A 27861-nucleotide genomic window follows, 5' to 3' on the forward strand; every position below is an offset into this window, starting at 1 on the left:
CCATTTGTTTTTATTCGGCAGCGCTATTTTTGTGTTTTTTTTTTATTTAAGTTTATGTTACAAACTTTGTTATTAAACAACAATGCATTTCTTAAAACATAAAAACTATATTTTAAACATCGCAGTAGTCTTTTATAAACACATCGAAAAAAACAGACAGTTACCAAATTCTTAGTGAAGCAACGAGAAGATACTAAATTGAAAACAAAAAACCAGTAAAATAGCAAAATTAGTTAAAAATAAAAATTAAATTTCAAAATGGTAAACATTAAATTACATTCTTTACAAACGGTGCAGATTAAATGAAAAATTTCCTTATCTAGCCACGGCGTAATCGTGAAACACTTTCCATCCACATCGGACAAGCCGGTATACAGATGGGTGAAGCAATTTGGACGCAGTACGGTTTGGAACACGGCATTGCAAAGGATGGACAACGAATCGAAGAAGCTGAAAAGGACGGTGGTGACGCTCCGTTCATCGAGTGTCCCACATTTTATTCGGATAATGGCGAAGGACGCTTTGTGCCAAGGGCTATATTTATCGACACCGAACCGATGGTGATAGGTGAGCAAATAAACGAATGAAATTTTTGATGGTTCTCTATACTTTTCGCTTGCATTCAGATCAACTGCAAACAGCCGACATAGGGGAATTGTTTAATCCGGAGTATCTGATACGGGGTAAGGAAGATGCCGCCAATAATTATGCCCGTGGGTACTACACACTATCCCACTCTACGCTTGCCGGAGCGATGGAAGCAGCACGTCAGATTGCGGAAGATTCGGACAACTTGCAGGGTATGATACTGTACCACTCGTACGGTGGCGGAACCGGATCGGGTGTTGCGGCCCATCTACTTCAGGAACTTTCGGAGGAGTTTCCGCGCAAATGTCGCCTATCGTTCTCGGTGTATCCTTCACCGGTTCTGAGCACAAGTGTAGTCGAACCGTATAATACCGTGCTAATGACGCACCGGACAATGAGCTGCATAGAGTGTTCATTTTTGATGGACAATCAAGCGATTTATAATATTTGCAGCACGAGGTAAATAATTGAAGATTGATTTGCATACAGTGGTTTTATTTTTATTTCCATTCTACCGGTAGATTATCGATTGAGAGACCTAATTATGGGAACTTAAACCAACTCATCAGTCAGGTTGTGTCGGGTGTGACGGCCTCGCTACGCTTTGCAGGTGATCTGAACGTAGACATGAGTGAATTTCAAACGAATCTGGTACCATACCCAAGGTTACATTTTCCGGTCATATCCTTCGCCCCTTTTATTTCCTGTGAAAGTGTAAATCATGAAAGTACGCGTAAGCGGATGATGAGTTCATCACGAATTTCCTTAATGCATTTTGCTTAAATCTCCACGCAGAGCTCGATGTTGGCGCACTTACGAGGGAACTGTTCGATCCGGACTGCCAGATGGTGCGGTGTGCACTGACCGGGCGTGACAAATACATGGCATGCTGCTTACTCTACCGCGGTCACATACTGCCGAAAGACATTAACGAAGCCATTGCAAGCATCAAGGCCACACGCCGTGTACGATTCGTCGATTGGTGTCCCACAGGGTTCAAGGTTAGATATTAAGATATAACGGAGCAGAATGTGAAACCAACGATATGCCACTGCTCGTTACAGATCGGAATCAATTCAATGGCCCCGAAAATGGCACCCAATGGTGACCTAGCGCCTGCGGGACGGTGCGTAACGATGATCGCCTCCCGGACGGCCGTTTCAGACGCGTGGAGCAACGTGGACGAGAAGTTCGACATGATGTACCGGAAGCGTGCATTCGTCCACTGGTATCTCGGCGAGGGTATGGAGCGGTGCGAGTTTAACGAAGCCCGAGAAAATCTTGCCTGTCTCGAGATGGACTATCGTGAGGCAGGCCTAACAGGTTCGTTGCCCGATGGTTGTGAACGTTTGAAGGGTTTCGTGTTTTCGTGCTTTTGTTCATCTTCTCTCCATACTATTTGCAGACACGCAAAGTGAAACCGTGGAGTATTAGAAAGACGTACCGTGCTGTAGAAATGAAACAACCAACAAACGCATGGTCACACATTTTCGTCAACTATATTCTCTAAGTAAGATGCTAATATTTGCATTTAGATGGTTTGGCTACACGCGCCCGCATGTTATGGTTTTGTTTTTTTTTTTTGCATGATTATTGAGTTTTAATTAAGCTGAACATGTTTCCGTTTCTGGGGTTGGTTTTTTGTTCCCCCCTTTTGCAAGGATTGTATCCTCTTTACACGATCGGTATGCTGGTATTTGTCGAGTTTTATCCAATTAGATCTGCCCCAAATTGCGCCTATATTTTGTTGTTCGGGTGCTATTACCATTTTCTTCTGGTCGCGTATAATTTGTTTTACGTGTTTCGTGTTCCATATTTAAACCAATAGCAGAATCATTTTTTACTAAAACCAATAGAACACATGGTTGCAACAGCTATGCTCTAGTGTTACTGTCTACTGATCACGGTTGGCAACGTGAACGATCATCGAATGAAGCCATCCTTCCGTCGTTCGCTTCTATCGCTATAAGGAAAGCCTAACGTCAACGTTAGACTAATTTTCCTTAGTGGAGAATTCTTTTTTTTTTCATGTGTTTTTTTTTAGTATAATTTTGCGTTTCCGGCGCAATTTTTCTTTTTTTTTTCATTTATTAACTTTCCCCCAAACCAAGTGTACAACACTTTGTTTCGTATAGAGTTTCTACTTGTTGCTGTTTATTTATTTTTATGTTGCCTTAATTTTTCCTCCATTTGTCTAATGTTTTACTGCATCTTCCATCTAACACTGTTGGCATATTTAGTTTTTGTGTTGGCTTTTGTAATCACGTTTTCTTCTGTTCTGGTCTGCTATATGTTTGGTTCTTTTCCGTCCATTTTGGCTTCGTTTTGGTTTTGTTTTCGCGTATTTACTTACGACATCGAGGAATATTTAGAAAGACTTTTACGCACTCCCATTCTTTATCGGCTTTACGTGTGTATGTTTGCTCCTTTTTACTGCTGTCTTTATTGTGTGCTGTTCGGTTTATCGTTTTAGTTCCTTTTTGTGTTTGCCTTGCCACAGTCATCGTATCGTTAAAGGTACAAAAAAGAGACAAAATATAGGCTTCCATGTATATATTTTTGTGTATAGTTTAATGAGTTTTTTTTTTGTATGGTAAATTTTCTCTTTCTTCTTCTATGTTATGTTATGAAGATGAAACGTTTCAACGATGCTTCCTCTCCGTTCGCTACTTACTATAATGTTACGAGTTATTATTACCATTTGCTTTCGTCGCTATTACTCTCGCCCTTGCCAAACGTGGCGCCCTCAGAGTGGCTCATATTTAAATAGTTGTGTATATATACTTTCTGCTGTATAGTAAGTTGTGTGTACGAATGTGTGTGTGTCTGTTTTAATGTGTGTGTATATATAGGCTCTAGAAATCATACAAATCGGTACAATACGAATATATCGCTATCAAATTGAAGCAGCTTCAGGCCACGGCCACGGTAGAAGTGAATTGCTCGTCCGGATGTTTGAAAATAGCGCCACGTGTTTCTACACCCTATGCCGGGTAAGACTTCTTCAACCGACATAAAAGCCTTAAGAGATATTTGCTGTACTTAAACTGCAGCTGAAATTGTGCCATGAGAGCGTAGTTGGTTTTGTGGTACAGCAATTTTTGTTTCTGTTTTGTTTTACGATTAAGCAAGCCACAGTGTTTTTTTTTAACGATTTGTTTTGGTTTTGAGGTTACAAAGGTCCTTTTACTGTTTGTGGTCTACATTTAGATAAAAATATGTTGTTTTGTTTTCCGTCAGGAGTAATGTATTTGTTTCTTGTTCATGCGCTAAATGTGTTTTTTTTTTCATATATATTTACGTTCACTACGTTAGGTATTTATGCAGGAAGTAGATATTGTTTTGTCTATTTGTTTGTGTTTAAAAATGGTGGTTTTGTTGTTGTTTTTTGTTTTGTAGAAAATTCGAACTTTTTTTTAGCGAAAGTGCTATCGTTTGCCGTATGTTTAGTGCAAACCGTTTCTCTGCAAACACGAAATCGAGTGGCCAAGTAAATAGTGTGAACCGGAAGTCTAAGACCGTCTTCATTCGTCTTCGGCTCCGTCCGGCTCCTCTTCGTCTATTTCTGTTCCGGCATTACTCGATCGTGTCAGTTCGTTCTATTTCTTGATCGGTGGCAACTGCTCGTTGATCGTGACGCTTAGTCGTCGAATGTTGGGCTTATCGTAGTCCTCCATGGACATGCCACGGGACAGACGTCTCGCACCGGTTGATCCTTCGGTTGAACCGCCAGAGCTGGTCGAGAATGCACGGTTCCGATCGACACCGGGCATAGCTACCGACGTTAGCAAACCCTGACCCTTGCAGAACAGCAAAATCGACTGCGCCACTTTGGCGGGCTGTTGAGGAAAGTATGGAGTAGTTGAACAACCGATCGTTTCTGAATAGTTGATGTGTCCAGTGTGTTTTGCAGCATACTTACAGCGTCAGCCAACACATCTCCAGCTCGTTCCACCTTGAGCAGTGTGACCTTCTCCTTGTTCAGATCCTTGTACAGCTTCTCGACGACGCTAGCGTACGGGCTCATAATACCGGTGATCAGCAGCAAATCAACCTTACAATTCTTCAGTGGTAAATCTTTGCGCCTAGATGTAAAGATAACAAAAAATATACATAAATAATACAAATAATACATCTGAGATTTAGAGCCCTCTCTATTCGAGTTCAGCAGTTTACTTACGACATAAATGCTTTGACGTATTGCTTTAGATTTTTGCTGTTCAACGAGCTGTGCAGGCGGCTCTGGAACTCGGACACAATCTTCTCCTTGTCCGGATTGTCACCTACCAGTTGCTGTTGGGTCAGGAACACGGGCACGGGTTATTGGATGGAAAGCCAAGGGGGAAATAGAACGGGGAAAGCATTAGAATGGATGCGATTGTTTTCTCTCGTTTCTATCGTTTCTAAACACTCGCTAAATGGCCGAGCGTTCAACTACGTGGCGCTATGGGACAGCGGGTTTGTGTAAGGAAACGGATGGAATTAATACAAGGCTAGGCAGCTAACAACTAACACAACATTCACACGTTACGGCTCTAACGATTCCATTCGTGAGTTACCGTTCCAATACAGACTAACCCTTTACAATTACCTTAAAAGTAAGCTATTTTATAATATATTCTACTTTGAATTTTAAAAAAATGTTTGTTCAACATAGCAAATGTTTGCAGGTGGAACTAAAATGTATAACCGAAATATCTGATGAAGTTCCTTGGAATTCCTTTTGATTATTTTTTTTTTGGTAAACTTAGTTGTTGTTACTTTATAATAGTTAAATGTTTAAAATGATTAATTTGTTATGTTTATAATTCCCATTCTTATGCAAAATTTAATATCTTCTGCTTTGGTGTAAAAATAATAGGATAAGATTCTGTCCCATTATTGACGGTGTGTATGTTAGGTCAAACAGGTCATTTCATACATTGAACTGGTCATTTTCATAAAACAATTTCCTTCTTATCATTTAAAAAAATATTACATTATTTAGTCACTTTAATTCCTCCATATTTTTTTGTGGGTTTTAGAACAATTTTAATACGAATGAATATGTTTAGTTTTTTTTTAAATAACAAAGTATTAGTTGCATAATTTTTTTCTTTAATTTAATTTGTTATACCAAACTTTATGTTAGTATCCTTTTTAGCTACGTTAGCTAGTATTAATAACGCGCTATAATATTTTAGGCCAGTCCGTATTGTAAGTTGTTTTTCCTGTTAAGGAACGGCCAGTCCATTTAAAAAACCTTTTTTTGTTTTGTTAATAACTCTAACGTTGCAACATTTTCAAAATGCCATTTTAATTCCTAAGTGCTCTTGACCAAACTGCAAACAACACTTCTCAGCATGGTAAATCTCTACCTCAAAACAAACTAAAACAACATCAAACAATGAAACCAACAGCCATTAAACCATCCAATTTTTTGTAACAGATTGTGCATTATTACAATGTTTGTGTGCGCGTTTTTTTTTTGTTTCAATTTGTAAGTGGCGCACCACATAAAACAAACAAAACGATCAGCCACGCAAAGCGAATAAATTAAACACCTCCTAGCGAGTTTTGCCAGCCCGCCTAGTCCATACAAAGCTTAACAATAACAAAGAAAAGAAGAGAAAAAAAGCTACTGAAACGAGCTAATACAACAGGATACACTAAATACCTCGGAGAAAACCTGCGTGATAGTAGTTTGGTTTTGTTTTTTGGTTTTTTTTTTGGTTGTGGTTGGTTGGCAGAAACAGAAATTGTGTGGCAGGATGCAGTTGTCGTGGTTGCATATTGAGATGGTTCGTTGCGGAGAGGATTTTGTGTTGATTATTGTTTCAAGTTTAGCGATGTGTTGCGTTGTTATTGTAACATTTTTATTGCGATTGATTTGTTTGAATGGATGTTAACAGAAGTATTGTTAATTTGTTGTAACATTTGGCATGTTACAGAAATAAATAAAAAAATAATTTAAATGTAACAAAACCGCAAATAAGGGTAAATAAACGATATCCGGGAATAAAGTCACAAAGTAAAAGAAAATAATTTAACAATCGCAATACAAACGCAACGGGAAAATAATTCGGTTGACCGATAAGGATGCATTTGCCGCAACCGTTTGTATGCAAAGTGTATGCAAAGGAAAAAAGAACGTAGAAAAAGAGAAAAAGAAAACAATTATGTTTTATGTTTAGTTTGTTGTAACTTTTCTTAAAAAAATATTTTCATGATTTCATTGGTGGTGGTGCTGATTAATGATTTAATGCTGATGATGCTGATATAATGATGAAGATGGTAGGATGATCTTTCCAAGTGAGGAATTAATTTAAAAATATTATTATGGAATAGTTATGTTTCATTTATCTATTATTTAGTTTTAAAGAAGATTCGTTTGTTCATTTTCTTATATAAATTTTGCACTTCTTCTTCTTCTTCTTGGCTTAACGACCTTACAGGTCACGCCGGCCATTTCTGGCTTACTAGACTTATTTTACCACGTAGCCGGATAGTCAGTCCTTGCTACGGGGGAACGGTCCGGATGGGATTTGAACCCGGTCCGACCGTGTGGACTGGCGCCGTTTATCACATGCACCACCGGACCGCCCCAAATTTTGCACTTATTTGATATGAATTGACAGCACAATACTATACTAATTTTCTATTTTATATTTTTGTAAATGTTAATGGCAACCCTAATTATGTTTACTTTTGACTATTTATCATTCCTACGAAACTATTTTGGGCTTTTTAATATTAAATAATAAATGGTAAATATGGTTCAATGGTAAAATGGTAAAATGTCAAACGAAATAATTAAAAGAAAAACGATGTATTTCATTGGGGTAAAAATTGCCACAATAAAATATGTGCGACAGCGACTTTTTTTAAACGGTTGCAATATAACACTGGACACTTAGAAAAAAAAAATACACGCAATGAAACGAGAGCCTCCTAATGTATGAGACATCACCATTCCTTGCGGCATCTATAGTATAACACCGAAAGCCAATTTAACGGGGAAAAGTTTAAAAAACGCTTTACGAAAAGTGTTCAAATGTAAAACTAGTTTCGTGCTCGACGACACCAATACAAAACTAACAGCCCTGGTAAAGGAGCCAGGAATGGGCCGGGAAGTAAGGGAACAATGTAACCCTTTCGTATACGTTGAAGATTCCCCGTTCCCAAACTTGTGTTCCCCAGTTTTCCCCTTCCTTCCCCCGTAACGTTACATTTCCCCACAGCGTAACGGTTCAATACTTACGTAGCCAAACTTGTGATACAGCAGAAAGTCCTCGGCCGATTGGCCAACTTCGTCACCCTTCCACGAGATAAACTTCGTCTTGAACACGTCCAGTACGGATGCGGCCGAACCGGTTACATTGATCAGAATGAGCCCGAGTAGCCGGGATGGATGAGCGAGACCGAAACGGGCCAGTACGTTTGCACCGGCACCCTCACCGATACCGATCACGTACTTCACGTGCAGGAAATCAAGCACCGTGACCAACTCTTCGCCCAGCAGCTGCAGCGAAGGGAACTGGAACCTGGCACGGGATGAAATGAGACGGAATGAAATAAAAGTCAGTACTGGTCGCGATACGTCTTCAATGTTGCCATTTATGGTAACGTTTTACGGGGTTTTTATTGGTGACTTTTTTTTACAAAGAAAAAGCATCTTAAAGTGACTGGTGGGAAAGTTTTTGTGTCTTTTGCTCTTGTTTTTTTCACGGGAAATCTTTCAGATTTTTGGTTGAAAATGAAATGTTTTCATCAAAAGTTAAATAGAATATTTGTTTTTTTTTTGTTGTCGCTATCACCATTCATTGCTATAATAATATCATACCACCTTATCCACGTTACTGTTTAAATCTCTGCCCTGTTTTTAGATAAGCAAACATATAATAATTATTAAATTTTCTGTATTAGGCACGAATTCAGCATTGATCATAAAATATTATGAATAAGAAGAAATATTACTTTTTTTAATATATTTCCATAAAGCAAATAAGCTAATTCACCTATTTTTTTAAATTCTCTATCTCTTTGTAGCAGATCAATTTTTTTTCTATATTTTATACTTTATGGGTTATCCTTTGGAAAAACAAGTGGCTTTATAGTTTTGTTAAGGTCTGTATGGATACTTAAATCCAAACTTAAATGACATCAATTAATTTACCACACATTTTTGCTCACCTCGCCATGGAGGCGCCTAGTACTTTGTGCGATCCGCTTTAACCGCCAACATAAATCAACCATATCTATCACAACAACATATTCATTGTTGCTACAAACGGCAGGCAAACAAGCGTAACGGGAACAAATCAATAAGTTTCAGCCTTATTTGTAATCTCTTCATTTCCAACTTCACACATCCTCCTTTCATCCCCCCAAATCATGGGGTGGTTATACCTCCCCCAAAGTGCAATACTTACGAGTCGGCCAAATTGGGCGCATTATCCGCATGGCCGGGTACATCGATGTGGATGAAGCACGACCGTTCTTTGATTTCAATCATGCACGCACTGTTGACGAACTCCTCGAAGGAAGAATCTACCACAACAAATTACAATCGGCGAACAAAGGGAGGAACGAAAGAACAAAGAAAATACACCACACGCATACATTAATATAGGTGAATGGTTTTATCCTTTTGCTGGGTGTATGTGGTTCTACTTACGGTTCGTGCCCAGATCATGCACGGTAAGGAAGACGGCTCGCTTTTCCTGTTGTGAAAGATCGCCCTGGGGAATGAAACGAACAGAAACGTGAACTTCCATTAGTGATTGTTGAGAAAGGACGGCGAGACGGCAACGACCGATAAAGTGGAATTTCTCATCGAAATGACTTCGGAAATGGAAAGAAATATGAGTGTGAAAATACGACCCAAAAGGGAGGTGGAAAGTTGTGGGTTAAGTTTATTCATTTCAGAAACTCTGCCTTTTCTTGGGTGTCCGCGTTCCATTCGATAGTGCTCTACATTTAAGCTTTAACTTATACAATCGCCAGTCAACAATAGTTGGTTGCCGGCAAGGGGAAGAAGGAACGGTCCAAAACAACGATCCCTTAAACCAGAAGCAAATTCAGAGTAGGAAAGAGAAACAGGAAAAACGGATCCAAAGCAATAAGATCAGTCAACGCGCGTAGGAAAGTTTTCTTATGCGAGCAGGAAAAGTTTTCCCTTCAAACGATGATAGCAATATGATGCTGGAAATAAGATGGTGCAAAATGTTCCGGACTAGGGAAAACCCATTTTCTTGACCCATGAAAGTTTTTGGTGTAGAATTTGTTTTACTCGAACCTAATCGATGTTTGTTAGAAGAAACCCCATCCAGTTTCTGGGAAGGTGATATGTTTAATTTGGATACAGTTTTTTTTGTTTTCATTTCTAGCAAACTTTAACGAGTGCATGAATAGCATAATATGGAGTGAAAAATGTCTCATAAATTTGTTCTTTATTAATTTTGTTTATGTCATACCAACCGTAAACACTATTAAAAACTGTCGGAAAACCAAACTTAGCCACATTATAGGATCATCAGTAAACATTCATTCCGAATGAGACACAAAAGATGGCAATCAAAGGAAAACTTTAGTTAAAGCTAGACCATGATAGTTTAAGTTAGAAAGCCAAAGTTTAATACGGTAGCTGACAAACAATCGAATGGATATGGAATTCGTACAACTATGAATCTTTTCGATTCCAATCCACACTACTTTATTAAGAACTTTTAATTTATTTGAACTGTTTGACTGCTGCGCGAGCTTAACAAAAAAATTGCTTACGTGTTAAGGGAAGAAAAGACGCTAGTAGAAAAAAAATTAACAGTTGTACAAATACATTTACGGATCAAAGGATGAGGATTCGTGACGACGTGAACGAAACTGAGTCTCAGGGAGTTTATTATGATCAAACAACTAAAAGCGCTCGAAAAAAAAGAATAGTTTGAATCAACGAGGCTCATGATGAGATCAGATATACAAAGGATATACGTCTATCGTGAAGACGGCGATATTGGATAGAAGGTTGACAATAAACCATGATCTAAAATGAGAATGTCGAGCTTCAATGGAGTCTAACTCCAGAAGGCGACAGCAGACAGATATAAAAAGTATCTCGTTCAGCCACATTCGCAAGTCTATAACAGACGTTACTCGGCTTATGACGATGTCATGAAAAGTGTAGCTATACAGGATCTTATGAGATCTTCCGAACGAGATCTATTTAAAAGTGTCAAAGATTCTATAAATGATTTAAAGAAGAAAACAGAACACATTAAAATGAGGATTGAATGTTTTCAAAATGTTTAAAATGAGAATGTTTTCAAGTTAGAATAATGCCTATAGTTTAAAAGAGTCATAATCATAAACGTCATAATTAATAAATTGCTTATATCTTCACTTACCTGCACTGTGACGATGATTTCACCGCTTTTCTCCGTATTAACTGCATAGCGCTGTGGAGGAGAAGAAAGAAGTAACGTAATATTACTATTACTAAACCGTGATACATAATTATGTTTCTGATACATGATACGGATGATCAAATTTAATTAACACACACACACACACACTACTGTCCATTCCCAACAGCACCAAATTATATCCTATCGATCACTTTATTATACCTCAATGATCCAAACGAAAGGCAAATTATCTTATCACACGATGGATAAGCGTTAATGAGGAGTGTATTGATTCATCGAATGTAATCAATAATGCATCAACAAGCTTTTGCATGTTCGGATAGCTCGATATAAAACATCATCCTACTACTGAAATCGTATCCAATCGGACTGAAAGCAATCGGAGCCAGAGAGTTCGTTTATCAACCATTGAACAACGATTGCAATCTGTTGACGCTTACCATGAAGTAACTTAGATGTTGTTCAAGTTGTTTTTTTTTTCAACAGAAGGTTGGGAGTGAGATTGGGACCACTCCTGAAAGGGACTCGTAAATAAGTTAGATGATATACTTGAATGTTGTTTCATACGTTTGATAGATGGGTTGAAACTTTTGTGTTGAATATTAAATTACCAATGGCAACATGTGCATGACGCGATTAAAGTTAAAGGACTTGTCTTTAATACCTCTCTCGGAGCACGAGCGGATATTTTCCTTCTTCTAAATTTAATCCTTGAAAAAAATATTATTTTCCAACACTTCCACTAGTTATTAGTTTTCTATCCAAGTCTTAGTATTAGGCTCTTAAAAGTTTTTTTGATTAATTTTGTTTTTAATCTTCTGATCGTTTGTAATTTAATTTTGTTATCTTCTGTATGAAGCTGCCATTTTAAAGCTTTAATATCACAGATACCGTATAAATTTCTTTGAATAACAATAGAAGAATAACTGAAGACAGAAGGTTCTGTAAGCATTGATCAACACGAGTACTTTAGTTCACTAACACCCAAGTCACAGGGAATATTACGAATAGTACAATTCCATTAGCTAGCGAAAACGAATCAATTTCTGTTGGCAAAACAAATCCACCATATTTTACCTCGTCAAAACGGTACTTTATTGTAAATTTATGAAAACTTTACCATTACGCGCATTAGCCTTCCGGTGCGGAACCACACAGAAACTTTGCCAATTCCATTTGACTCAACCGCGTACGATGAAGGATGAATAATCCATGAACTAAATCAACCGAATCCATCGGTACAGTAGCACACTACCTTACACGATCTAGTATAAAGCGTGAAAGCATTTCAGAGCTTTCCCATTGTCCGCCGAAGGTAAGCTTCCATTGAATGGATTGTTTCATTTGCATTTGGAAAACTCGATCGTTTGTAAAAAAACAGAAAAGGAAGAAACTTCTCCATTTCAGCGTACGTTCCTCTACATCATCGACCAACAGCAACAGTACCGACAAACATATTTGAAACATATTTTTCGCATTTACCCGGCGTCCCATTTGGCAGCATAAACATAAATCGAAAGCTGTGTTCCGATACTCCGTGCAGAACCGCGGGCACTACCTGTCCACTCCGTGATCCGGGCACCAGGGCTTCAACCGTGGCCAACTTGCAATTTGCGAGCCTGTTGCAAAAAGGATGTTTTTACTACCACCGAAACGATTCCACTTTCCTTCCTTCCCTTCACGAGCAATCTTTTATTTTCTCTTTGTTTATTTATTACTTCACTTTCTTCTGTGTTCAACTTGTTGCACACCCGAGGGTAGGAACGTTGGCAAAATGTTGAATATTGTTGTTCGTTAGCGAAAGCACTGCTGTTTACCGGACTGGCGTCGGTTTGCTATAACAAGTTCCACACAATTCTGTTCTTGTCGTTATTGTATGCAGCCACATCACCGATATTATGCTTGCCTGTTCACTATGAAACACTTTCCTGAGCGGAATGAATAATGATCGCATTTGTTTTCGATTGTAATAGTGGAAGTTCTTTACGTAAGTCCCTGTCAAGTTCAGAACTACTTTACTTTCAGTTCAGGCACTACTTTCGCAGCCGTTCTTGTTGATGTTTTCTAGTTTAGTATTTGTCTTTCAACAAGTTAAAGGATTCATTTTTGAAACGCCTAGCTTTAGTGAATACAAATGTTTTTCGAAATACAAAGATGTGTGATGCACTATCGAGCAAATAAGAAAATTTAATTCCTCAATTTTGAAGTATAGTAGCGAATTGGCAGTCGGATCTCGGGAAATAATTTCCGCGTTCCACCATACCTGTGTATTTTGGGTACTGCTTATAGTAAATTATTTTAAAAAGTTGCACATACTTTCCAAAATATTGCAATCTGTCTTAATACCAACATAAAAGGATAATAAATGAGACTTTTCAAAACAGAGATCAGTTTAATTAAAATTATTAATTAAGTAAAAGTCCACCATTGTCTAATTTATATTTCAAACATTATTACAGATCAAATTGGAAAAATATAAATCCTTTAATAACTTATAATCAGTAAATGAAAAAGTTATATTTCAGACACTGTATTTGAACATGAGAAAAAAGTTAGACGAAATTGACTAGGTACATTCAAAATTTAAGGAAAAATATTTCCTTGGTCATAGAAATAAAAAAAAGCTTTCTTAAGAACTTTTTTCGTCTTAATCTTTAAACATAAAAAAAACAACAAAATAAGATGTTTCTTATTTATAATTTTTATCAACTTTACAATTTACTTTTACCGAATCGGTAAGGAAAATTGCGTTTTTCCTCTTTCAATATTTGAGAATTCAATTTCTTCCGTACCCGCATGTTTGGCCTCGCGCTCCATTACCTGGAACCACACCCACATCCAATAAACAGTATACTTTACAGCTTCCCTTTTGCAATATTGACAGCCACATCAAAACCCTTTCACCTGCACTGTGCGCTCCTTACAAACACCGGAAGCATACGCCGCCCCTTGGGTTCACAGCTCGCGCACACATTTTAACAGCAAGCTAATATTTATTTTATAGCAAGTGTAAACATGTGCGCCTTGCCCGCATACCCAAGCGTACAAGGACGCGCCTCGAACACACGCAAAAAAAGCTTCAAGGCGTGAAAGTGCAAGCAACTTTCCGTGCCTATTTTCAAACACCTTGCCTTTTTGTACTAGTTGTTGTGTTGTTCTTGTTGGCTCGTTCGATTCGAACCTGGCCGTATCGAGAAATCCATTGCCTGGTCCCACGTCAACAAGTGGCCACTTATCGGGAGGCCTCCATCGTTCCAAAGGCACTTCAACTTCATTTATATACGTCCGTCTGGGTCTTGGTGGTTTGTGTGGTGTGAGTGAGCTTTTCACTGTGCAAAGCTGGCTGCCACCAATCGGCCATCGAACGAACGAACGAACGAAGATTCGTTACGTGACTTTGAACGGTTTTTCGCTCCATCCCGTCACGGAAATACACGATGGAATGGCTTTTCCGGTGCAACGTTCCACAGACGCAAAAGGTGGCGAACCGGACCGGAAATGGTATGCTTCTGGCATGCTGAAACAGATAGCTTTCTGTCCCTAACCCAACCACCAAGCTCACGTAGTCGGGGTTGTAGAAATCGTGATCTATTTTTGTCCCGTCCACGTCCTTATTTGTGTTTGTTTTGTATTTGTCTTCATGGCTGATGTCAGCCTGTAATATACACAACACACCAGACGAACCATAAACCTTTTGTGCAGAAACACTAATAAGCATTTGGAAAGCTTTTGCGATGCTGGTTTTTGGTTACGAACCGTCCGGAAGGTAAGTGAATAGTTGCGTTCATTTAACAGCCATACTAGGAACGGGTTGGAAGAGATAATAGCTCATCTGCATAACTACCAGAAAACACCAGTGGAAAAGAGGACGAGTCTGATTGAACAAAGCAAAACGGTCTGTGTGGCTGACAGTTTGCAAAATCATTCGAATGATCCATAAGTTAAATCTAATGGAGCGATAAATCAGTGGGAAGGGACATTGGATGCTATACAAGGAGCTAAATCAGAGCTAAGATGATTGAACAAAGAGTTCTAAAGTGGCTTTTAAACAAGAGCCTTCCTAATGAGTCTTATGAATAGTAGGAGCTTAATTTATTACTAAAGTAAACCTTTTCCTTTTCCTGAAAGTGAGCCTCCTTTTTCCTTGTTAGTACGAATATATGATCGGAATTTTCTTACCGATCTTCCCCCAAAAAAAATCTGACTTTTCTCACCCTGCACTTCGCATGAATTATGCAAAAGTGTGCACCGCAGCAACCGCATCTGAACGCGCACTGTTCCCGCAATCAAGTGCTATAAATAAATTACATTCCACACAGAAGCACACTCGTGACGGGTTGCTCCTTTCGCAAAACATCTTCAAATCGTTACGAACTTCGGCACCAACTCTGCCTGTCAACAACAACAACAGCAAAAAACACTCCCCACCACCGAAGCAGCAGCACGCAAATACTCCATTTCCGATCAATTTCCAATCAACGTGCTGTGGATCGATCGACAGCACAGCAAACTATTTCTCGGTCTCGGAATGTTGTTTTTTGTTTTTTTAACGGCAAAACGTTTGTACGGGTTTGACTCCGCCTAGGGGGAGCTTTCGTACCGAACGAACACTTGCCATGTTCAGGGCCACATGGCAACCATGTGCGTTGCAATGGAACTTTTCAATTGCGGATAATTGCTTTTAAATTAAATCGCTTTTCACGCGCTGAAACTAACCGTCTACGTAGTTAAGACAGCCAGTGCCGGAGTGCAGCAAATGTTCCGGTTGCTGCAACCTTAAACTGGTGTGGGCTAAATTGGGCCAGTACGGGCTGGATGAGAGATTGTCTTGTGACCGAACGCCTTACGTGTAGCCGTGTGGAGTTATTGGCTCATTCTTTTAGCTGATGTTCAACAAGGGTAAATTCAATCAGGATACAGCGAATATAGCTTGCGATGGAGAATAAAATAGAATTAGGCTAGTATGAAACTGATAATAGGCTAATTGCAATATTTAAAAGGGTATTAATAGCAGCTTTCGTACATCATTTACGCTATATTTGAAGATTACAAAAGCATGCGATATGCCTTTATGTATTCTGGACTCCACAGTTGATGGCGATCAATTCTGTGGACATTTAGTAAATCACAGTGTTTAGGATATTCAAAAGTCTGGAATATCATCACATGTATCCTGTTTAATGATTAAACAGAATCCTGAAATAATTATGATTACTTCAATATTCCTGATAGAAACTTTCGTTCGCCTTGAAATCGAAGGTACTTCAGTTGATTTGAAATCGTCTTTGAGTCACCAAAACTCATCAAAGAAAATTGATGGAACCTCATTAAAGGGTTTCTGGATAAGATTACATCCACACAAACAAGATGGGTTTATTGGTTTGAAAATTGGCAAGAGAAAAGTATACTCAATTTGAAGATCTTGGTGGCAGGAGTGAAGATATAACTGGGTTTCCTTAGGAAATGATCTCAAAACTTTGAGTAAGCCCCTACGGAATTGTACATCACAAATATTGAAGTATGTTATTGAATGAGACTTTTCGTCGTAACGTCTTATGTCGTCTTATACTGATGCATTGCACAGTATGCACTGGTGTGCTATATTCAGCCCTATGTTTAATCCGATGTAACGACGAAGTCTTTAAATATATTAAATCTTTGCCTAAAGTTGTCTCCAAACTATACGAATTTTGCTTGGACAAAAATTCTTAATTTACAAATAGTTCCTACTCATTTATTGAAAGCTGTATTATACAATCCCTGTGAAGCTATTTTTTTTTATTAAAAAACACTGTTTTAAACCTACTCCCGATATAAAAACGAAACTGTTTTCGTAACACAAAGGATCTATTGAAACATTCCGAAGAAATTATTATTATGGTGGCTGCATATACTTAATTCACTTTATATCATTTTCTACTGTTTATCACTCCGAAAAGCTATTTGTGGATAACGCAACAAGGCGGTGCCATTTAGCGGCAGCAACTCTTTTTGAGAAATTCATCTTTCGCCACATCACCGCGAAACCATACGCAAAGATACGCCATCACTCCATTACGATACAATATCTTATGTTTCACGTACGCAACAAAATCACACCACACGCCACTAAATAAACACGATTGTTCGCTTTGCCTTCGCACGTTCGCGCGTTTATGCTTTCTTAATGTGACGCATTTTCATGGCCAATAAATTACACCACACAACCGCGGCAGGCGATCCACAGATCGGATGATACACGGGCATATATCACATCACCACCCATTCGGCGAAAGGCTGGATCACAAGAACGCTAACGAAGCACATAATTCGTTGCGTGGTATAAAGAAGGCAATGATTGTATTCCATTTTTCTTGCTATCGTTTATAAACCACAGACACACAGCAATGAGTAATTATTTCTTTTTGGTCAATAATGATCACAGCTAACGCGATAAACATGGAACAACACTCTCTACTATAGCTGCACAGCATTTGGTCGCTATTAATAAATAATCACTGTATTGAGTAGAAATATGTTTCCACTAAGCCTTCCACAAACCGATCACACACGATCACCACGGGAGTGTAATACTCCTTTTCTCTCACTTCCCGAGCAATAGCAGTTCCAGTTGTGTTGCTGGCTAAGCAAAGACTGAAACGATAAATATTTGTGCATCGCCAGAAGCTGCCATGAACAGCAATGCCCGGCCACGGAGCACGATTGATTTGCATGGCCTCCCTATATTGGAATTGAAATTATTGACATTTTCATCACTTTCCTCTACCACTTGGTGCCATTCTCCTCCCCTCCCAAAATCATCCCGTTTTTACTAAGGTCAAAAACTGACCGTCTGATTGAAATGGGCTTCCTGCCACCATTAGCTTACACTCGATTGGCAGTGATTGGTTTGATCGTTTTACGGTGGTGTGGTTGAAAATTTAAATTAGCTCCACAAATCATCATGAAGCTGTGGCTGTTCTCTTTGTTTTCCATTGCTGAATGTTGCATACAAAGAGACGAAAAAGGAAAAAGAAAAAAGGCCAACAATTTGATTGCGATACTTTTTTATATGTAGCGTTAGTATGGGGCCGATACAAATTGGTGAAGAAATTTAATCAACATCATAACCATCAAACCAAAAATACGTGTGGAGTATGGGTGTATGATTAGATGAAAAGGAACATTTTTTTTCTCGCCTAAACAAAAAAGCACTCCGACAACGACACTATCAGTGGGATGGAAATTCGATATCCTATCGATCGGTTATGGAACAAAAGGGATGGGAAAAAAGCCACACCTAACCTAGGCCGAATTGAGGCTTTGGCTGTGATGTGGTAAGTGTTTCGGGGCGATTGTTCGATATGGGAGAAGAACAAAAAAATTTGTTAGTAATATGAGAGCGCGAGGGAAAAACCCGTACACACCATCAAATGGTTTTTCTTACGGTCTGATATTACTTCCATCCATCTAGGTTCCATCGAACAAAACAAAAACCGGGATACGAATCCCTTCGGATTAATCAATTATCCATCAGTTGCTCTGTTAAGCCAGGTGAAGCGTAATGCCAGTTAAAGGGCTCGAGGGGCCTCTGCTCGTAAAAGTTCGTTAACCTTCCAATTTGGGTTCCGGGGGTCCTTCCTCGGGACGGTTTAGGAACGAACGAGTGGGTACCAAAGTATCGAATTCCATGCATAAATGATAACTAGTGAAGCAAGCCTTACAAGAGCTAACCAACGGGAGTCATGGTTAGTTTTCCTGCTGTTTTTGTAAAAAAAAGTTACGAGAAGAAGGCAGCTCATGAAATAGAACATTTTCTGTCAGTTTGAATTTTAACTTAAGATAAATATGCAAGAGATCTTATATTAAATAATTTTTAATAGTAGCTTTAGACAGACAAATAGTCAAAAGTCAGATGAATGTGCTAGTTCTATCATCTACTTGCTTGTATACAAACTTTGTGAGTTTTAATTTGTTCATATTTGTCCAGATTTGTCTAGATCTTCCTTTTCATTCGAAAAGACTGTCATTGCAGTTTTACCTTACGAATTACTGAAAAGAGTATCATTAGTGCTTATAATTTAATTGCTATTTTGTGGAACCGAGCCAATTCCCCCGGTGAATAAATGAGTTTTTATTCAAATTCCATAATTCGAATATTAAGTCATGCACCATAAAGAATACAATTGAATATTAAACAAATTACGAAAGTAGGGTAAACGTTGAAGCTTGAAGTTTGAGTAGAATGAAACAAGCAATATAATTATAAATATATTTGTCCAACACCTCAAAAGGCTTTAATATCTTCAGTGAATAAACACAAATATTTGTACATATTTGTTTTTCCCCATAAATTTAACATACTTTAAGTTGGAAATTTAAACCAATTAAGAAAATAAAGAGATTTAAAAGTTTGGTAATGGAAACTATATTTTCTAAGTGACAAAGTAGTTCCTGTATTTCTGCTTATCAGGAAATTCAAAGCTTTCAATTAATTTTCTTATCTTTCAAGCATTGAACAGTCCCCTCGCAATCCAATGCTGCCGGTTACAATCTCTAAAGAATGCTTCCTATTAGAACATATTGCAAACATCTTCAGTTGTGTGGTAATAAAATTGCAAAACCATTATCACATTTTATGGATTTTCTTTGCGTTACTAACATACGTTAAGAATCAAACGAGATAATTTGTCACAAACCTTAAGTGGCGGTTGCCATCTCCCTTATCAAGTAATCATATAGTAAAAGCACTTGACAAATGAATTTGACTTGAAGTTTATGAGTGCTATTAAGCAAGCGCAATTATTACAATGTCGATTGATCGGAAAGAATGTACTGTAATCGTCTGTTTACATAAAAACTTGAATCAAAAATTGTTGTAACTCAACATAGTGTTATGAGTGTTAACTTCCATTGCATAAGAAGGGAATTTTTATGTTCCATTTGTACTGTTTTTTGTTGGTTTTATTTAAAATGAGGTTTGTAATTTATCTGATAAGAGTTATATTTTAGTATGAGTTTACACCTGCTATCATCAAATCAATCAAATTAATCATTTATGCAATTTGCTCCAGCTTCTTCTTACCAACGATATTAGCATTCGCCATAGTAGATATTTGCTTAACATATTTTACCCAAAAAATCGATAAAACATACCAGCTGCCATGGTTCCAAATCGAATCATAAAACCGTCCGTCCTGGCCAACAACGCTCACGCGTCATTCGTTTTTATTGTTACGTTTTTACTCTTCCCTTTGATTTCTCCAAGGAAAATGGGACATCTTGTGCACGGTAAAAGCTCAAGCACAGTTCTCATCGATGACTTGCAAACAGCGCACTCACACACACACACACCATCGATTCTGTGGTAAAGTTTTACCAACTTTTTTTCCCACATCCGAATGCATCATCCTTCCGGTTGCGTTAATACGTTTCCAATATAAAACAAAAAAACCCTCCTTCATTCTTGTGCTCTTTAGTTTTCCAACCCACGGAGAAGAACAATCCGTACACTTAGCATACTGGCCACGTGGTCTCGACATGGTCGATTGTCGAAACGAATTAAGGCACCGTGAATTGGGGTATGACAGATGGAAGGCAACGCATCATCAAACACCATTCAGAGTTGGCTGCGCTGATGCTACCAATAATGGACGTGATTTCTTTACGAATTGATCGATCGTACAAACATGCTTGTGGTCGTTCCCCGGGAACCTACGTTCCTACCGTTTCGTTAGCTCAACTAATCGACATACGATGCTGTTAGACCGGATGGTTTGGTTCGATCCATCTCCCAAGGAAGCGTATTGATTGTGAAGGATGTTAGGTTCAATATGATGGTCACCTGTCATTCAAGCCGCTACCATTCAATCCTTCGTTGTGATTATTGGTTCCGATTGTTTTTTCAAAGCTTTTGTTGATGCTTCTTTCTCGAAATAAGATATTAAAGAAAGATATTTCACAGCAAAGTATAACATTTATATTTTTTTTTTTGTTTGCTCGGTTAGAACGGCCTGGCCGTATCAAGACTTATTTTACCACGTAGCAGGATAGTCAGTCCATGCTATGGGGGAACGGTTCGGATGGGGTTTGAGCCCGATCCTGCCGTGTGGACGGACGCCGTTTATCACATGCATCAACGGGCCCGCCCCTATTTATAAAATGTTTAACTTTTTAAATTTTGTGCTTGAATACATTTTACTACAAAAACAATTTTTTGTTGGTTAGAATTGGACGGTTAGAACAGGTCGAGTGAAGGTAAACCGAATATTAAAAAGCGTGCCAACGGAACTCAGATACAGTTGGCAAACATTAAAGGAATGTTAAATAGCTTTTAACCTCTTCTTAACACTGATTCGTAGAATGTGTCAGTATGCATGAAACTTTCAATGACTCTTGAGAACTCCTTCCCTTGCAAACTATAACTCACTTCACAACAGAATGCTTAAGGTACGTTCATCCCGGTTCTGTGCTCAACTTTTGCACTTCTAAGCATTCTCTTCACTTATTCAAAACCAGTAAAGCACAGGTGAAGCAAAAAAAAGCCCCTCTCACTGTACGGTACAACATCACCCTGACTGTTGCTTCAGTTGATTATAGTTTTCTAGATGCTATATGGCCGCCATACTGCAGCTGCACTTTAGAAGCTTAAACTACTTCAGAGACGACTATGTGCATAAGTATCTACTTAATTAGAGAGGAACGGTTGCAGAAAGCGCACTTCCACTTTGTACTACCGGACTGACCGGAGATTAACAATTTCCGGACTGCTCAGCCAAGCCCCGAAATGGAACACAAGGGAAGCTTTAAAATGGTTATCTGGTTCTAGTAAACAATTTCCGAAAGAAATGCTTCAGTGCAATTAATCTATATAACCGGCTCGGTCTTTCCTGCAGATCATGAATATTGGTGCTTATTGCTTATTGCTTAATGCTTATTTAATCGAGGAAGAAATTGATCCTTCTTCTACACTCCATGAGGGGAATGATTCATACACACGGTTTTCACACGAATTTATTCACAATTTATGAACAGAACAACTGTCGTTACTGTATTCGTGGTAATTGAATTTCGACGAAGCAGAAAGGATTAATCTGAGCCATGTGAAGTTGGCATCAGAATTTCCCAGATTCCTTGAATTCATTAAAATTTTCCCAACACTAACGACCATACGATCGTCAGCTACCAGGCGTCTCCATTTCGATTTATTCCGATATTGAGGTCGATCATGCCTACCACTATGATGGATTATGTGCTTCTATCATTCAATATAAAATTCAATACAAACCACGTTAGTCTCTGAATGAAAAGTAAAATGCTTTTTCCTATTGAAAGGTTCGACCAGTTGCTCGACAAATGTCAAAACAAAGCGTTTTTTCTAGCAAATCTGGCAAATCTGATTTTTATTTTGTTGTTCTAAATATTTTTTATATCGCTTACTTTAAAAGAAATCTTTTCTGCAGAATTGAAAAAAAAATTTCGTATGTTGCTTTTATGCAATAATTTTAAGACTGTGCAGCAATACGGTAATTTAACATAGTTTAACAATTTTTCGTGCAGAACCAAACAAATCCTTTATACCCCAAGTATTCGGCTTTTTGTACATGTAGAACGCAGTACTTTAGGCTTTAATCAACGATTTACTCAGTAAGACAAAAGTGCCAAGTTTTGTTGAAATTTCCCTTTTTTCTAGATAATGTGCCCTATTATACCTCATAGTAAAAGAGATGTTCCCGAAAACATGTGAATCTGATGTAACAATCCATTAATACTGCTCATCGCCCAAAAAAAACTGCTCCCGAAAACTGTCACAGTTGTTACAACTTTACATCAATCACTTACCTACACGCGCTACGTGTATTGTTAAAAACAATGATGATAAATAGCAGCATAATCGTGCGTATAATCTCTTTCCATTTATCAGCCGATTGGAGAGACAAAAGTGTTCTGTAGCTGGAAGCCGTATACATGATTAAAACCAACGACACAACACCAACTAATCGATAAATCCGCATCGTGATTACAGTGAGCGTGATTTGAGCTGATGTGCGAAAATAAGCAAAAAAAAAAATGACAATGAACAACATTAGCCCACTGTCGAAATTGTATCGTTTCGTCACGGTTCGATGGCCGTACAACAACGGCTGTTTTCATCATCTTATTCAATTTAAGGCTTGACGATAAGGTAAAGCCTAGTCGCAAATGCAATCATAAATATTATATTTTGTCATTCTTTTGTACACTTTAGCAGGTTTCTTCTTTTTTCATTTATCTTGATTCACCGGTCGCGTGCCAATTTTTTTGTTTTGCGATGAATGAATAACGCCTGTAGACGGACAACTTTTTTCTGTTTTTTTGTTTCGTGTGTGTGTATTTGTTCATCTCGTCATGGGTATGATGTGTCCTCATTTTTTTCCAATATTTTTCCCCCTTTTATACACCTTTCATACGAATTCCCCGTTTCCAACCGATCTTTTCGTTGAATGATAAAAGTTTTCCACAGCTTTCTGTGTCTGATTTTTCATTTCCTCGGGTTTTTTACGCTCTCTTTCTCTGTCTCTGTCTCATCCAGCACTGAAGCACATTTCTAGGACGGGAACACCTCACTACCGATTTGCTTTTTCCTGCACGTACAAAAACCCAGTATCAATTCTACATTCTGTGTTGTTGATTATTTTTCCAGCCATGGTTCGACCCTTCGGGGCGGATTCAACAAAAAAGCATACTTTCCACAAGCCACAAACAGTGGTAGTCCCGCATGCATAAAATCCGGCCCAGCCGGGGTTGCGCTTCAGCACATCAGTGTTGACCTCATTTCTGGCGCATATTATGAGTGCAGAAATGTACCGCTTTGCCCACCGCCCCTCGGCCCTGCCTACCATTTTGTGCCATAGCCATAGAGATATACAACAGGACTGTGCGACTGTAAAGAGGGCTTCTTCTGCCCTCGCACTGTGCTGTCACTAGATCGCTAGAGGCAAAACAAATATTAAGCATACGGAGACAGGAAGATTGGGAACAGTATGCTCATGGTTTTGGTTCCCTTTGCCGGAGTTGTGTGGGTGCGCATCATTTATCATCTTAACGGACATGCATTCGAGTAGGCTCGAGTCACAAACCCGGTATGAAATAGATGGTTCAGGATTTGCAGCCATTCTTTAGATTTTGGTAAAATCGATTTCCCACCAGAAAAAAAAAACAAATGGAATAATATCATGTTTAATATTCTTTAGCTATTTCGAAGTGAATAATTTTTGGGGAGTTTTACTTTTTTTTGCTATTTATTCTACGTCCTGCATATTAAAATATTGATCATACCATCGTGTATGCGCACTGGTTTGTTTTAAATGATCAATTATTCGTTGGTTCGCTGCAATAACGGTACAGGCGAAGGTTCGTCAAAAGCAACACTCGTTAGCTAAGGGTATTAGCGAAGTTATAAAAGTTCATTTACTATTCAGCGCTTTCTCTTCACTGGCAACTGGTTCACTAAATCAATATTAGAAGGAATCGATGTGAAATCTGCACATCAGATGTACCAAGTTTTGTGGTTTTTGGTTTTACATTTCAAGTATTTCAGCACACTGTTGCAGGTGAGACAAAATTTCAAGTATTTTGTTAACAAAAAGTTACAACATGCAACTGTGCATTTAGTGAAAAATTCTTAGCAAAATGTTATTCAACACAAAGTGTTAATATTTTACATTTTTATAAATATAAGGGAACATTATGTATGAGAAATCGTTTCATACTTATTTACTTTTTTACCTAGATGAAAACAATGCGGTTTATTACTTTTTAACAAGCCTAGATAAAACCTCCAAACCGTTTGCTCGTGTAGATTCCTCAAACTATTTCTTACACCAAATATCATAAAAAAAGGAAAATGATAATAAGCTTTTATAACTTCATTTGCTTTGAGTTTACAAATCAACCACACCGTTCCGATAACGAGTATTACCATTTTGACTTCTTGAACTTCACTCCAACCACACGGCCAAGTGGTTTGTTTGCTCACGCAGAAAATGGCGCGTAAAAAGACATCGGGCGGAAACCATCCCGTTAAAGGATCAGCACACAGCAAACCATTTACACACCACGCAAAAGCAACTTCCCCTGAAGATGGTGAAAAGCGTCTTTCAGTGGTAAAGCTTTTAAAAGTGCACAAAACCAGCGTTTGCTACTTTCATCAAACGATGCCATTACCTTTACCTTCTTCACGGTGCCCTTAAACGAGACACAGATTAGACGATCCGTAGGAAGAAAAAAAAAACAGCGAAACAAAACCAACGCACAAGAGCAGAACGAATCGTTCTGCTATGGATGGTTAATATAAATTCTAGGAAAGCGTTCGCTAGTTTCGATACAACCGAAGAAGGAAACGGGATATTGACAATGTCCTCCTTACTGTGGCAAATGTGTTTCGTCGGGTTTTGTCGTTTCCCTGCCCTACGAGTTTCCCATTTTCCATGTATCAGCCCTCGCTTTTCCTTCACTATCGTTTGAAGCAGATACGTACATGAACGCCTTTCGACGAGGGTGAACCTGCCGGTGCAGCCGCTGTCGTGTCGTTTGCCTTCGGTTTTTCCATCCTCCAATGTTCTCGGATTCTGATTCTGGTCGTACGAGATTGCTATATCTTGAGGTGCTGCTGCTTGTGTTCGTTGAGTTAAACTTCCTGGTTTGTGCCTTTGTTGGTGTTTTTTTTATGCGCTGCCTTACACCCGAAACCCAGTTCCGGTTGATTATATTATTTCATCCGGGTTTTCTTCTGCTAGTTTGGTTGATACGCAAACGACACAAAACACACCCGTTGTTCGATATTCCGATTCCACCGATAGACAATCACCAGCGCTACTCCTTCACGTGTGAGGTGATATTGTACACTTCACTTCACACACACATAATAATGTAACCGGCAGACGCTGCTGATACACTTTTCTAATTGTAAAAATAAAATTATTTAAATCTTCCAACTTCCAAAACACTTTACAAAACAAATTGTGCTTCCCTTCGCACATGAAAACACGCATAATTTTGAAAAATAATTTCCAATAAATAAAATAACACTATGTAAATTCCACTAAGCGTTTAACACAAAACCCTCGCAGAAGGGTGAGTTTCCCTTTGTTATCATGTTCACTAAACCATGCCACCCATCATGACAAACTTCGCTTGTATCTGTCCCTCTCCCCCCCCCCAAACACAAGACAACCGTTGGAATGCAAGGGAAATTCAAAATGGGGAAAAGAATTTCGTCCAATCATTCACCATCCCTTCTGGCTCACTATTGTTTCACGGCAAAGCGAACAAAAGCCACGTAGATATTTCTTTTTCCTGTTGTATTTCCCCATGTACCAACTGCAATTGTGCAAATCGGCACACAAACCAAACCTAGTATCCAAATGCAGCGAACGAAATGGGCACAGCGAAGACAATACTTTTCCACTCGAATTCCCTTTGCAGACGGGAACCCGGTTTGTCCCGGTTTGTTCGAAGGGAGGGCACGATAGGTAGCAGGTAGTAACGGTTGGTACACTAAATACTGACGACTTTTTCGTTTACTTTTTCTTTCCTTCGCTCGTTTCTTCCTTCTTCCATTCACCGAAACGCACTTGAAACAGGGGGTGGAAACAGGCGACGCTGGACCCGTGAACACTGAATGGCGTCGTTATGTGCTGAAGACGCGGATGCGCTACCACCTGGTTTGTTCGAGCATCGGAGGTAAACTGAAGCAAGCCATCGTACCGTACACCATCGATAAGCGCCCTAAGCGTGGGCGCTCAGCTCAGCGTATTAAAGCGATGAGTAAAGGGCTCTGCCTACCGTGTCGGTGAGGGAGAGGACCCTTTATCACTCGTGGGGGTACTCCACGTTAGACTACACGATGGCGGACGGGGGTTGAATGGGAATGTGAATGAGTGGATGGACAAATGGGTACCGTGATGAAGGTTTGGCTGTTGGTTTGTGGATTGGTATGGTTTCCTAAGTACGTCATACATTTCCCGATCGTTTTCATGATGTTCTATTTTCCCGCCTTTTGGGAAAGGAAAACATTGGGAAGCCGTCCCGCATTCCTGGTGGTGGGTTTTCCATGTCTGGTTTGTTTTACTTCACTCCACACAGACACACGAGTACTTTAAAAATACAGCAAAAACAGAAACATTGTTGCATTGGAAAAGGGCGCGAGTGTTTGAGTGACCGAATCAGTTATTTTACACTCGCCCGCTCGCTTTGTTTTGTTGTTATTCTGTTTTTCCCGGCTTCGAAGGGAAATAAACCGGGAAAATGTGAGTGAAAAGAGATGGAAGAAAATTATACAGAAACATATACAGATTCTCCTGAACACAGATGAGTTCCTGGTGAGTGCTTATACGAGATCGAAAAAAACAAACTGAGTAACTGGAAAAACAGTGAGAATATTGAGAGAAAATTCAATCCTCTCTTGCTCTCTCTCTCTCTTTTTCCTTGTGTGGCGAAAATGGGTTTCCTGAAGGAATAACCAGGAACAGCAATGTTTTCTTGCGCGCGCTTTTCCTCCTGTCGACAAGTCCCTTCTTCTACTGCTGCGCGTTGATGCCCTACGGAATCGGGCATCGAATTGCGTCGTTCGTTAACCTTTTGCCATGGCACACAGGGCACACAGCTTCCAAAACGGGCGTACCGGAAAATGAAGATGCTGCAAAACGGTGTAAGCGGGTTTGGGGGTGTGTAAAACCGAAGCTAAATGTAACCTCGTACCAACGGCAGAATGCATCCCCGATGATGTCGGTTTTGTGGTTAGAAGGTCCTATTTTTGTTTTTTTTTTTGGATCTCGTTTTGCTTTACTGCACAAGCCGACTTTTTGGGCTTAATGTGAAGCTTCAAGGTGGTCAAATCATTATCAACGCT

General features: G+C 39.0%; 2 protein-coding genes across 8 annotated transcripts in view; one reads left to right on the forward strand and one right to left on the reverse strand.

Annotated features, from left to right (window-relative positions):
* Positions 1-136: 136 nt before the first annotated feature.
* On the forward strand, positions 137-2075 carry LOC125764107 (tubulin alpha-4 chain-like). The gene is made up of 7 exons (XM_049427963.1): positions 137-261; positions 324-567; positions 627-1047; positions 1110-1315; positions 1384-1589; positions 1653-1911; positions 1994-2075. The coding sequence occupies exons 1-7, from the start codon at positions 259-261 to the stop codon at positions 2020-2022; spliced, it is 1368 nt and encodes a 455-aa protein (XP_049283920.1). The 5' UTR covers positions 137-258; the 3' UTR covers positions 2023-2075.
* LOC125764111 (uncharacterized protein ZK1073.1) overlaps positions 2069-27861 on the reverse strand; it is a 39955-nt gene continuing 14162 nt past the window's right edge. For 2 of the 7 annotated variants that reach the window (XM_049427979.1, XM_049427980.1), the window contains exons 3-9: positions 10971-11021; positions 9245-9308; positions 9000-9117; positions 7829-8111; positions 4769-4881; positions 4511-4673; positions 2069-4427 (exon numbers count right to left, since the gene is read on the reverse strand). In XM_049427979.1, the coding sequence (XP_049283936.1) occupies positions 4188-4427; positions 4511-4673; positions 4769-4881; positions 7829-8111; positions 9000-9117; positions 9245-9308; positions 10971-11021 (1032 nt within the window). In that variant the 3' untranslated portion in view covers positions 2069-4187. Of the gene's footprint in view, positions 4428-4510; positions 4674-4768; positions 4882-7828; positions 8112-8999; positions 9118-9244; positions 9309-10970; positions 11022-12473; positions 12922-17531; positions 17664-25488; positions 25911-26519; positions 26709-27861 lie in introns of those variants that run through there. The other 5 variants (XM_049427977.1, XM_049427978.1, XM_049427982.1 and 2 more) reach the window with 5 other exon arrangements.

The sequence above is a fragment of the Anopheles funestus genome, chromosome 2RL (assembly GCF_943734845.2).
Source record: "Anopheles funestus chromosome 2RL, idAnoFuneDA-416_04, whole genome shotgun sequence".
Taxonomy (NCBI): domain Eukaryota; kingdom Metazoa; phylum Arthropoda; class Insecta; order Diptera; family Culicidae; genus Anopheles; species Anopheles funestus.

Coding starts and splice junctions, on each gene's coding strand:
- LOC125764107 (XM_049427963.1), top strand. Junction 568..626: donor CACCGAACCGATGGTGATAG/GTGAGCAAATAA, acceptor GCTTGCATTCAG/ATCAACTGCAAACAGCCGAC. Junction 1,590..1,652: donor GGTGTCCCACAGGGTTCAAG/GTTAGATATTAA, acceptor TGCTCGTTACAG/ATCGGAATCAATTCAATGGC.